The sequence below is a fragment of the Echinops telfairi genome, unplaced genomic scaffold (genome assembly GCF_000313985.2).
Source record: "Echinops telfairi isolate 266 unplaced genomic scaffold, ASM31398v2 ScPeMD7_7467;HRSCAF=8505_1, whole genome shotgun sequence".
NCBI classification, from domain to species: Eukaryota; Metazoa; Chordata; class Mammalia; order Afrosoricida; family Tenrecidae; genus Echinops; species Echinops telfairi.
Genome location: NW_022111368.1, coordinates 26579299 through 26592529, shown reverse-complemented (window position 1 = coordinate 26592529; position 13231 = coordinate 26579299). Strand labels below are relative to the sequence as shown.

Below are 13231 nucleotides of genomic sequence, written 5' to 3'. Positions count from 1 at the left end.
CAGTACGTTTGTTTTGGTTTACTAAATGCTTAATACGGTTGCTAATGTGATAGGGACAGTAATACTTAAACAGAACTACTTAGCTCACTCAAGAAGCTGTAAAAACAATATATTTCACCTGCTCTGCTTACTGAGGGACTTCTCCTTAAGCAGATGCTGGCTCTGTCCCCCATCAGTGAATTTACTCCCAAACTTTCATTTTAGAAGTGCCAGTCAGACTTGTTTTAGCTGTGGGGAAAGCTACATAGTACCAGGTCTTTTTTATTTCCCAGAAATCTGTTCTTGGGCACTTCCTAGCCTTTGTGTGTGTGCCTGGGTCCTAACTGCCACCTACAGTACTGACTCCCAAAAGTGAAACAGTTGGCAGGGAATGTTAGGTAGACTAGCTTAGGGCAGGGGAATGTCCATTAATGCATGCCCAGAGGGCCAAACTACGGGAACAAAGGAGTGGCCGCACTGCACATGCCCAGAGGCTCAGGTTTCCTGCCTGTAGGCATAGGTGGGCGAGAACCTGAATTGGCCCACCTAGGCCAGGTGAATTCAATTCAGCCAATGGGGTCGATCAGGGGTCGTCCACCACGCCTCCCTGTGGAATCCTTGAAAAGGCAGAAGCCAGCCCAAAGTCGGGAGAGAGAACTTTGGCGCAGAGAGCTTTGGCAAGCTTTTGCATGACTCCGAGCAGCTTCCAGCCAGGCCGCATGTTCAGGAGGAGCCCCTCGGATGACGTGTAAACCTGAAACTTCTTCTACCTCTCATAAAACTCACTTGGATCACAAACCAGGCCTCAGCGTGAATTCTTTCTCACGCGGAACCCAGGACCGAGGTATATATCTAGCTAGAGAGATCTAACAGGAACACCAAGACCTACTGGCATCGTGCACAGACAATGATCTCCATTCTACCTGGCTGAGTGGCCGAATGGAGCCTTAAAAGCTCATGAACAGCCACCTAAGGTGCGACCATTGGTCTCTCCCTGACTGGAAGAAAGAAGAGGGATGAAAACAATCAGTCCAGTGGACTAACGGACCACATATACATCAGTCTCCACAATGCCGAGACCAGAAGAACTAGGTAGTGCCCAGCTACCACGACCAACTGCTCTGAAAAGGAGTACATTAGAGGGTCCTGGGTGGAGTGGGAAAAAATGCAGAACAAAACTCAAAGTCATCAACAAGTAGTTAGAGACTATGGAACCTTTAGAGCATGGCTTCAGGTCTGGACAGGCACTCACTCACCTGTTAGAATAAGTGACTATTTAAAAGCCAACAGGGCAGCACTTACCCAAGAACAAAGTAGAGGCGGCTAGGGAAGGAGTAGGAATGGAAACAGGAAACATGAGGAAGTGGGGTAAGTGACGGCACTTTAAGGGGATTGAATGAATTGAAACAATGTGTGTGAACTGTTGACTGGGACCCTGATGATCTGCTCTGTACACCTTTACCTAATTCACAATACAGTTAACAGACAAACACGCCACACTGATAGGGCCTCTCAACCCATTCCCAAATGAGGTCAGGGTTCGAACAAACAGTAGCATGTTTCCGTGCATCCTTACATTCACACTCAACTCTGTAGTGAGCTACTGCTCAGGGCGTATGTTGTACACAAGAGCACGGTGGAGGCAGTAAGACTGAGAACGAGAATCTCAAAGCTGGTATCTCTGTAAGATGCTACCTTTTCCCTAAGTTTTCAACCTTTATTGTGAACTACCTAGTAGACTTCTTCATGGAGATTTACGAAACTTGAACAGACGCGCGTTGTCTTAGTATTATTCACTGTGATAGTTAGGTTTCAACTCTGTACCCATCGGCCTGTGATCTGCACCATCGCATGTGGCTGCGTGAGTCTGAAGAGGGATTATGGATTTATGGACTAGCACTGGACTTAAGGACTTTGTCTGGGCTGGGATGTTTCCTGCTTTATCATGACTCCTCGACAGAAGCGCTCTGACACAGAGGAGTGTCGCTGCGTTTGCTTCTCTAGCCAAGCTGGCCTAACACATTCCCGTTTCCTTTTTAGTTGGATGACATGCTCCATTGCTAACCAAGAAGTTGGTAGTGTGACCCCATCAGTTGCTCTGCCGGATGGAGAAAGAATGAATGATCTGCTCCCAAGAAGACCGCAGCCTAGGGAAGCTATGGGGCAGGTCCGTGTCTACTGAGCCAGAAGCAGTGCTGTGACACACAAGCACAACATGCCTGGCTAGGTGTGTTGTCACTGTGTTCCAGCCAACAGAAGGTGGGGGCATTTCAATAGCAATTTCAAGCGTAACTCTTAAAGAGGCCTGCCCCCTTTCTCCACTTCACGTCATCAAATTCTGAGTTAGTCAACTCAGCAGCAAGGGATTTTTTTTCCTGTTGGTGGCTGGGGCAGATGATAAGGAAACAAGTCAATATTGGATCACGTGTAGGGGCATGCCCTCCTACCTTTCATCACAGCACCTAGAACCACAAGATCACCAGGTCCACCCAGTCGAGCTGCCCAGGACATACCTTGTTTCACAGGGCCCCTGTAGCATGTAGCTGAATTTACATCCTAACTAACAGGCCCACTAACCTTCTGCTCTGAGAGATCAAGATAAGTGATTCTGAAACATGGCTGTGTCCAAGAACCACCCTGGGAAATTTTTAACCTTGTGGCTGGTGGGTGGGGCAGGGCCACATTTGCTTTTAAGCACACCCCCCCTCCAAGAGATTGTGAAGAACCAGCAGGTCTGGAAGATGTTACAAAGGAGGTAACCCATAACCCATGTGTAATGAGGCTCCATAGCCACAGTTTCAACCCTGTCCTCTTCACGATTCATAACATTCCCAAATAGTCTACCCAAGAAACACCTCTCCAATCTGCAGCTTTTTTCAGCCCCACTGGTGGGTATACCAATACACAGAGCCCCTATAATTTCTTGACGATCTCCCATGTCCCTCCCTAGAACTAAATATTTATGTTAAATTCCTCCCCACACAAGGGGCTGCAGTTCTCACATGGGTTACAATGGGCCCGAATCAATTGTGGTACCATCTGCCATGAAATCAGATCCATCTCTAGTCACCTTCACAGTGCCCAGGGAAGGTGATGGTCCCTCAGGCCACGCACGCATGGCCTTATTACATTCCCGTGAGGTCGCCATCAGAGTGAATCTAACCCACATTAGGAATGCCTTTCCGTTTAAGGGACCGTGAACAAGCATTAAAGGTTCCCGGGTGGTGCAGTGGCTAACTCTTTGGCTATGACAGTTGGAACCCACCAGCTGCTCCCTGGGAGAAAGAGGCAGGATTCTGTGTCCATCAGGACAGCCTTGGAAGCCCAGGCTGTCACCAACTGTCCTCCAGGGTGGCTCTGAGCGGAACTGACTGGATGGCAGCAGTCTGGGTTGTGGTCCGAACACCGAGGCAAAGTCTGTGCATGGCGTCTTGGTCACGATCTCAGCCTACAGCCAACTTTTCCAAGGTTTAAATTCTACACAGGAGACATTAAGCCAGCAGTTCTCAACCTGTGGGCTGCGACCCCTTTGGGGGTCGAAGGACCCTTTCACAGGGGTCGCCCGATTCCTAACAGTAGCAAAATGACAGTAATGAAGTAGCAACGAAAATAATGTTATGATTGGGGATCACCACAGGAGGAACTGTCTGAAAGGGTCGCGGCATCAGGAAGGTGGAGAACCACTGCATTAAGCTGTATGTATGTTCAAGTTGGAGCCTGGCACTCAGGGAACAGCTCAATCGTGACAACGTCAGTGGGACTCTCCTTATCATCAGTAGCCTCTACTTCGTTGCTCTCCTCAGTTCCACTGGGTGGCTTTTGTTGCCTGTGACTCGTGTCCATTGCCTTCCTGGTGCTCAGTGTCAGGATAAAATCCCCTTCCTCACTCCCACACAACAAGGCTTTCACACCCGGCTGCAACCTTCCTCTCAGGTCTGTCACTCCTGCTCCAGGCCCATGGGCACTAGCTCCTCCTGGCTCTCAGCTCCCTGCCTGCACGCATGCTGTTCTCGAATTACCCCCACTCCCACCATGCACACAGATACACTCTGTAACTCCATCAACTCCTCCTTGCCTGTCTCTCAAACGTGCACTGGCAAACACGCCTCCTCCGAGAGGCTTCCACCCTTTCAACCAAGATCAGTTGCTCTCCTCTGTTCCTGGGGCATTTATTCCTAAATCTACTCACTAAGCAAATTATTTCTAAAGGCTAACAAGAGCTTCTATCACAGGAATTTGGGCTCCTAATCTAGGCACTTATTCCAGCAACCGAGCTGATGTGCCATCCAATGGGCACTTACTAGGAGCTGCTGAGCTTAAAGCTCTCTGGCGGCTCCTGCTGGGTAAGCACTCACTTGTTAACCAGAGGTCTGCACCTACCCTTTCTTCACAGGACAAAGATTCCCCACACCAAGCCCAGCTCCACTGAGTAGATTCTGACTCAGAGACCCTGTAGATCACAGTAGAACCACTCCTTAGGATTGGTGACATGATATATTTTTGGATGCATATTGTCCTATCTTTCTCCCTTAGAGTGGTGGTGGCTTCAAACCAGTAACTTTTGGGTTAGGAACCCAGTACTAACAGCCTGCGGAAACCCAATGGGCCAGTTCTACCCTGTCCTTTAGGGTCTCTAAGAGCTGGACTTGAATCAAGAGCACATGAAACTAAACACCAAGCAAGGACTGCAGCAGCAGGCTGCAAACAGCCAGCGCAGTGGAGTGTGCAGAGAAGTGGAGCTCAATATCCTCATTTGTAAGGAAGTTGGACTGTACAACCTCTTGACTTTGTACCAACTTTTCTGCTTTACTGGACCTTGGGACGTGAGCCTGGCTATCTGCTCAATCAGTAAGCTCAAGGTAAATCTTGACTCAGATACAATGATAAAAGCTATGTTGGAAGTCTATCATGGGTTTCGTTGAAAGACCATGTTTCTGAGACTTTCTCTGAAAACACAACCAACTTGCTCACAACATCCCCAAATGGCAAAAGCAATTGCACACAACCGGGCCCTCAGACCTGGAAAAGGCTTAATGAGATCTCTCAGTCCAGGTCCCCTTCAATTCTGAACTCCGCGGCATTGAGATCAAGCATCCTGATGGCATAGTGGGTTCCACTGTCATGAAGATTCACAGTATCAGAAACCTGCACGAACAGTTTGACTCCATCCTGAGTTAGAATCCACTCAGTGGCAGTGAGTTTGGCTTCTGGCATTCAAATTAGGCTGTTGGAAGACCTTGTAAGTAGTTAAGGCAAAAGAGACTGCTAACTTCAAGGTCAACCATTCACAACCATCACCTGCTCCTCCAGATAAAGATGAGGCTTTCTATTCCCAAAAGGATTTAGTCTCAGAAGCCCACAGGGGCTGTAGTTCTACTTTGCCCAATTGGTCAGAATCAACTCAGTAACAGTCAATTTGGTTTGTGGCATTCAGATTAGGCCCTAACGCAGTGGTTCTCAACCTGCGGGTCGTGACCCCTTTGGAGGTCAAACGACCCTTTCAGAGGGATTGCCCAAATCTTAACCAACAAATTGACAGTCATGAAGCAGCAATGAAAATAATTTTAGGGTTGGGGGGGGTCACAACATGAGGAACTGTATTAAAGGGCCACGACATTAGTAAGGTTGAGAACCACTGCCCTAGAGGATTTGGAAGGAGAGAAGTCAAGCAAGGCACAGAAGATATAAAATGCTGAAAATAGGATGCTGCTTCATTTACAACACCTGAGACCACACAGAATTAAAATTCAGAATCAAATGAAAAACACTATACCAGCAGACAAGGAAAAAACAAGAACCGGCCAATAGGGTACCAGGTTTATGTAATTTTCTAAGGGCATTCCACAGATTTTCATTTCCAACTCCTGGCGACTCTATGTAGGACGGGACAGAAACGCCCCTGTGAGTTTCTGACACTAACTCTTCATGGGAGTAGAAAGCTCGCTTTTCCCCTGCGGAGCGGCTGGTAGTTTCGAACTCTTAACTTTAAGTTAGCACCCAAGAAAACTGTCTCAATCCCCCTGCCCCCCGTACTTCTTTGGGTGGGGTGGGGTGGGCGTGTGTCTCCAAACAGAATGTCAGCATCAAAGTTCCTTCAACCGAAAATGCTTGTATAATCCTTGCCAAAAAACCAATTTACACCAGAGGACGCTGAGGGTCTGAGTGTGGTTAGGGCGCCGCTGAGTCCGTTCCGACTCAGCGACCCGACGGGGAACAGAGTGAACACTGCCGGGCCCCGGATTTGCCCAGTCTAGCGAACGCGCCGTTTCACACCCCGACGGCCCACTCTCAGTCGCGCCTCCGGCCGCCCCGCCGAGGCCGGCCCCCCGTTTCGGCCGTTATCACGCCCCCAACGAGCTGTCCCAGCCGCCCGCGCGCTACCTGGAGCACACAGTCCGACTGCAGCAGACAAGCGCCCAGGTCCTCTTTCACGCCGGCGCACGCACCGCCCTCCGGCTTGTCCTCATAATACCGGGGCATGACGACGACGGCCGCCCCCTCGGGACTGCAGCCGCTTTGTGCGGCAACAAGTGTCACTCCACGAAGCCTGAGAGACGCCCGAGACAGCAGGAACCGGAAGCCAGCAACAACTTCCGGTGACCGCGGCAGTGGGACCCAGGGACTACAGAACCCAAGAGGCAGCGCGCCGGCGGAAGTGGGCGCGCGAGATGCGTAGCGCTCTGAGCGCCGGCGCCGTCGCGGGAAGGGAAGTTAGCCTTGGCGGCTGCTGGGCTTGACTGCTGGACGGAGGTGGGCTAGTTGGGCCTCGGATCCCGGGAGCGGCGGGGTTCCAGGTGAGGCCTGACGCCCGCTCTCTCCGCGCGGTTCGGGCTCCGGCTCGCGCCGGATGTCCTTTCGTCCGGCAGCTCGCGGCCCGACATCCTTGTGGCCGGCGAGTGGCCATGACCCAGGTCCGGCTCCTCGGCCCGTGGGTGGGGTGCCCAGACACGGACTCCCAGTTAAATTTGAATTTCAAATAAATAAATACGTTTCTAGAACGAATATGATTGGATGCTGCGTGGGACGTGCTCAAGTTTTTAAAAAATTCTTGGTTGCTTCTAAGAAATTCTAATTAAACTGGACGTCGTGTCTTTGCTAAATCTGATAGCCCTACTCGCGACCCTGAGCTGGCAAGGTGCGGCTGGGCCCGGCGAGACGTCGCCTACGCCCCGAAGCTGGCGGAGTGGAGTCAGACATCGGACAGCCTGGCCTTGGGGCCAGGGGGTGACCTGCGATCACCCAGCTTCGGCAAAATCCCACGCTGTCATTCCTCCGGCTGAACTATGAAGGGGGAGAAACACGAATAGAGCATTTATTTTACATTTCAAGTCAGCTTAAGCAAAGGCTTGCCCTTCAAGGCTTGGTGGTGCCGAGCATTTTACTTTTGAGCCAGACTGCCCGAACCGGAACCGGAGCTCTGTCCCTCTATCTTTGATCACGGAAAGCCCTTTTCCGTCCAGTGCTGGTGTTTCCTTTACTTGCTATTAAAGAGTAGCTACTTCGGTGGTTATTTGAGGACAGAGTGAGGCGCATTAAATGCTCGGACCTTGCATCAAGCGTTAGCAATACAATAGGGCTCAGAAGACCATGGTGTTGCCATTGCCATACACAGTTCTCAAGCCGCCAAACTTCTCAAAATCAGGACCATTCACTTCCCACACGTGACCTTCCTCCAGGATTGGGAGTGGCATTTAATGTGGCCTCCCTGCTGTTAAAAATCAGGAAGAGGTGTGCTTGTAGCTAGCAATTTCTTCAGATTATTGGTGAAAGAGACTTTTTCCCCCCTCTCCTGTTTAGGAAGATGTTACCCAGTATTTCGGTGACTTCCCCGGTGCAAGGGAATGGCTCCTTGAGTTCTAGGGATGCTGCAAGACACACAGCTGGTGCAAAACGCTACAAGTACTTGCGAAGGCTCTTCCGTTTTCGGCAGATGGACTTTGAGTTTGCTGCCTGGCAGATGCTCTACCTGTTCACTTCCCCACAGAGGGTTTATAGAAACTTCCATTATCGCAAGCAGACAAAGGACCAGTGGGCCCGAGACGACCCTGCTTTCCTGGTCCTTCTGAGTATCTGGCTGTGTGGTAAGTGCCCCTCTATCGGCAATCGAGTTGAACAAAGCGAGTGTTGCAGATTAGATGTGCCCGCTGGAAGAGGTCTTGTTACTAATGTATTATGGGTGAGGCATTGGGGGGCTGTTTGGGGCTTCCTCACAGGAAGGAAAGTTGCGTGCTTCCTGATTTTGCAGGTCTCAAGCAGATGATGCTGGAGGTAATGACTGCATCAGGCCTTTTAAAGCAGGGGGCAGATTCACTTTTATTTAGCGACCCAATTTCATTTTACTGGTAAGATGAGTATTGAGGTTAGACATGGCATTTCACCAGCAGGCGAACCCAGCGTGAGAGTTCTAAAAGATTGCCGTGCATACGAGAAACAATTTTGAAGTTCAACAGTGTGGTACAACAGTTCTAACCAGTGTGAGGGTGTTGAAGTATGTGTGGCTGTCCATCCTTTAACTGGAGGCAGAACATGCATGTGCCCTCGCTGCACCGGGGCTGTTTTAAATGCTGGGGAGAATAAGCCCCAAAAGTGCCCTCCTCAATAAGCTTAAAATAGTTCCACGGCCATTCTTTGTCAGAAGATGAGATGCCTCTGTAAGAATTCTATGTGACACACCCTGGGGGCTTTGCTTAACATGTCCATCTCCACTGGACTGCCAACATCTGGAGGGCAGGGGCCATGCCCCATTCCCCCAGAATCTAGCATATCATGTCTGGATAACCCTTGTAAATCTTCTTTCAGTGTCCACCATAGGATTTGGTTTTGTGCTGGACATGGGATTTTTTGAGACGATAAAGCTTCTCCTGTGGGTTGTATTCATAGACTGTGTGGGCGTCGGTCTTCTCATCTCCACTTTAATGTGGTAAGTACCATCTCCACTTTAATGTGGTAAGTACCATCTCCACTTTAATGTGGTAAGTACCATCTCCACTTTAATGTGGTAAGTACCGTAAGTGTGTTTTTTCAGTTATGGCTGGAGTACCGCCATACCCTTCAGACATACAGTAGTTGATGGAAGTTGATTAATTGACAGGATTTATTTTGACTGCCAAGATTATTGTAATTTGATCCCTATGTCAGTACCTCTGTGAGAAAATACTCCAAGGCCTATGAGGGGGCACCCCCCTAAAACCGGAATTGCATTGGTTGGTAAGGAGCTTCAGTAGCACACATTTTTCCTGCTAAGTGAGCATCAAGCAACTTGCTCTGAGTTAGTGCACCCAGTGGCGTCACCAAGGAAGGTCCTCTGAAGTCACAGTGTATTTTTTGGTAAAAGCAGTTTTGCTCAACCCTCGTTTTTTTTGTGATGGCCAATTTAAGAGAACAGCATGTGGCTGTGAAATTTTGTTTCTTGCTTGGGAAAAATGCTGCAGAAACAGTTGTGATGTTGAACACAGCTTACAAGGACTGCACGATGGGAAGAACTCAAGTGTACGAGTAGTTTCTCGTTTCAAAAAAGGTGAAATGTTGATGACAAACCTCGTTTTGGATGTTCATCAACTTCCCAAGCTCATTCCACCATGTCAGACTCAATCAAGTTTTCTGTTTAGAGCAGTGATTGTCAACCTTCCAAATGCTGTGACCCTTTAATACAGTTCCTCATGTTGTGGTGACCCCCCCACCCATAAAATTATAAAATAAAATTATTTTCGTTGCTACTTCATAACTGTAATTTTGCTACTGTTATGAATCGGGCGATCCCTGTGAAAGGGTTGTTCGACCCTCCAAAGGGGTTGTGACCCACAGGTTGAGAGCTGCTGGTTTAGAGGTTCTGAAAAGATTGCGTAACAATGTGCCATTAAAAAGGCCTGCTTATGGCAGGTGGGACTGGTTTTACCACCATGACAATGCACCTGCTCACACAGCCATCCCAGTGCACCTGTTATGGCAAAACCCAGCATGCCCCCTTTGCCCCACGCACTTGCCTTCTTTTTATTTCCTCAAATGAAGGACGCAAAAGGACAGCGATTTGATGATGGAAAAGTGGTGAAGAAAAGTCAGCTAGCCATACAGTTGAGTTTGAAAAATGTTTTCAAGAATGGAAGCACAGATTTGACAAATACATTAAGTGGAGAGTGCTTTGAAGGTGATTAAATTCTGTAAAAAAAATTAAATATGTAGCTTTGGAAAAAAAATTCCTTTTTTTTGGTATCCCCTCGTATATTGTTAAGGGCAGCAAATAACTGACATGGTGATTGCAAGAATGGTGTGGAGGTGGGGTCTGGCTCCTCTGCCTGCACAAGAGGGGAGGAGGAGAGCCATGGCTGTGAAGTGGAGATCAGCCAGGCCTCCACCCTCCAGCCTTCTTTCCCCTTCTGACACCAGCCATCCTGCCCACAGCACTCTGTTCTCATGGGTTTGAGAGCCTGTTGCAGTAGCCACACAGAACTCAGACAGTACTCGTGATTATGGGGTTTATTAGGGAGATTAACCTGGTTATAATTCTGGATCAGAAACATTAAGGATACAGTTCTTTTGTCTTCAGTACTTCTCTCCAGCTGTTCCCACGGGCATTTCTCCCTGCGGTCCTCACTTAATCTCATAGGCTCTTTGCCCCTTGGCCCCTGCCCTGCTTGGGCAAGTGTTATCTTTTAAGGCTTAGACGTGCCCATGGGGCACCCCACTCTGCAAGCCAGCAGTTACTCAGTGTTATTCATTCTGTTGGCCTGGAAACCCATTGCTCTGTCTCATACTTTGGTTCTCTTGCTGCTTCTGCTGCCACTGCTCAGCACAGGGATGCCAAGGTCCAGAAGCTGTGCTTTGTTTGTGCCTTCTTTCCTGATGGTAGTGCCCCCCGGCCCCTAGTCCTTGGACCCAGCAGAATGGTAAAACCGACTAACCCGTCCTTACTAGCGTTTCACACATTCATTTGGTGGGAATTAAAGACTGGCTGAAAGAGCAGTCTACAGTGATTAGTTATACTAGTTATACTAGTGAAATCCCTCACTTTGCCACCACGTCATCTCTGTGTTTAGCCAATTCTGCTTCGGTCGTTTAGATGATGGCACGGCTTCGATCGCATTAGTGGCGGCTGCCTCTGGATCTGGAGCAGCTCGGTGGATATGTCAGCCTGCTGGCATAGGGGATTTCCTGTTTGATTGTTAATTGCAAAGTCATCCATTCAAACCAGCCAGCTGCTCATTGGGAGGAAAATGAGGCCTTCTCCGCCTGTAAAGATTTCAGGATCTCAGAAACCCACAGCGACAATCCAGCTCTGGCCCAGGGGCTCTCTGAGTCAGTGTCGGCATGAGGGCAGTGGGTTTGGGTTGGGAGTGTGCTATGCCATCCGTCTGATTTTGAATCTTTGACTTTAAAGTGAAGTACACTTGAAAATAAAGGATTTTTTTAAAAGTGGTGCCTTCCTGCTGAGAATAACACACAATAGAGGTTTGATTGAAAGGGTTTTCAGTCTGTAGTCTGCGGCAGTAACTACAATACTGGCTGCTGACTGAAACACTGGTGGTTGGACCTCACCAAGTGGCGCTGTGGGAGGAAAGGCCTGGTGTGCTTGCTCTGTGAAGTCAGGCATGCAGGCACGCTGCAGCAGTGTCTGCAGGACGCAGTGCTGTGTGCACTGTTCATCTTGAACTCCATTCTCACCCCACATGTGTCACGTAGTCACTTGAAAACTCGCTAAAAGCGGATGGCATGAAAACGCTTCCCTAAGTAAAGGCTGTCCAAGGAACCGTTTAGTTTATAGCAGGCTCTCTCGCAGGCAAGCATTGATGGAAGCTGCGAATAGGCATCTGCTTTGTAGATGGTAAATTAACTCACTCCACCGCTCATTTTTGAGCATTGTCACGTTGTGGATTATTTCAGAGATGCCACTGGACCCAGCAGTGGGGAGGTGTTGGAGTGTACTTGATGGCTGGTGTGAAGGTATTCAAGGGTGGGGAAGCATGCCAGGCCTGGGAGCCCACGGGCGACTGGCTGTGGGGGAGAACTTGAGCTCGAATGCCCTACTGAAAAACAAGCGGAGCTGTATCCCACAGGCTGCCTGTGTTTGTCATGGGGTAGGAGAAGGCAAAGGTACATTTTAGGAAAACCCTTTTGATGGCAACAGAGGAGGAGTTGGACAAGTGTGCAGGGCTGGGCAGAGTTGTGGTTTATTCATTGGGCTGCTAACTGCAAGGTCAGCAGTTCAAAACCACCAGCTAATTTTTACTACCATAAACAGTTGAGTGTCTGAGACCCACAGGGGCAGTTCTACTCTGTCCCATAGGGTCTCTGAGTTGGCATCCACTCGATGGCAGTGAGTTTGGTAAGAGAGGGAAGGCCCTGAAGTGTGCTGGGCTGGAGACAGGAGAGAGGTGGATTCAAGTGCTGCCATGGGTGACTCCCCTTTGGGTGATGGCCTGAACGTTTTTTGCCTTACTAAGTGTAAGGCGTGGCTCGGTGAGCCGGTGGCAGGCACAGCTGCAGATTCCGTGTTAGGTATGCTCAGCTCAGGTAGCTCGTTCGGTGTTAGTGAAACTACAGGTTCAGGAGTCCTGGGGGGCGCCCACCTCTCCAAACCCCAAACAGAGTGGTTTAAACGCCCCAGGACCCCTCCAAAGGCAGGCCGGTGCCCTGCTTTCCAGACTCTCAGCGAGAGCACGATCCCACCATGAACACGGCCTCTGTGGTCAGCTCAGTGGTTGCTCCGTGCAGTTTTTCACGGCGCACACTCTCCGCCAACACGGAGGGGTTGATGATAACGAACTCTCCGGCTGCCTCTCAGAAGTCGTGTTGGGGTTGTTTCCTAAGCACCCGCCTACTGCGGTGCAGTGGTTGCTGCCTGACCGCTCCTCCAGGCCAAACACATGCCCGGAGGGGGGGGGCGGGGGTTCTGAGGCTGTCCTTGGTGTGGAAGCAGAGTGACTGACTGCACATCTTTGTTCCTGAGGAGCGACTGATGGGTTCAAACTGCCCATCTTTTGGCTAGCTGCTATTGCTTAATCACTGTGCCACCAGGCTCTTTTAACTAAGGGCAGAATTGCTTTATTAGGACTGCACCTTGTTCTCCGTGTTTCTTCTCTTTCCACTGTAGGAGTAGCATTCCTTCGAAGATCCACTTTTCTGTTACCTGGAGATTTTACTTTTCATTCATTTTTTTTAAAGTTTTATTGGCACTTAATCCACATATCACACAATTAGATATTTCAGTCATATCAAGAAGAGTTGTACAGGGAGGGGGAAAAAGAGGAGCTGACAA

General features: G+C 49.4%; 2 protein-coding genes across 2 annotated transcripts in view; one reads left to right on the top strand and one right to left on the bottom strand.

Annotated features, from left to right (window-relative positions):
• Positions 1 to 6546, bottom strand: part of LOC101659611 (cytochrome c oxidase assembly factor 5) — an 11972-nt gene extending 5426 nt beyond the window's left edge. The window contains exon 1 of the mRNA XM_004704352.2: positions 6361 to 6546. Within this exon, the coding sequence (XP_004704409.1) occupies positions 6361 to 6459 (99 nt within the window). The 5' untranslated portion in view covers positions 6460 to 6546. The remainder of the gene's footprint in view (positions 1 to 6360) is intronic.
• Positions 6547 to 6688: 142 nt separating this feature from the next.
• Positions 6689 to 13231, top strand: part of UNC50 (unc-50 inner nuclear membrane RNA binding protein) — an 11075-nt gene continuing 4532 nt past the window's right edge. Inside the window, exons 1-3 of the mRNA XM_004704351.2 lie at positions 6689 to 6773; positions 7777 to 8060; positions 8779 to 8899. Coding sequence (XP_004704408.1) covers positions 7781 to 8060; positions 8779 to 8899 — 401 coding nt within the window. The 5' untranslated portion in view covers positions 6689 to 6773; positions 7777 to 7780. The remainder of the gene's footprint in view (positions 6774 to 7776; positions 8061 to 8778; positions 8900 to 13231) is intronic.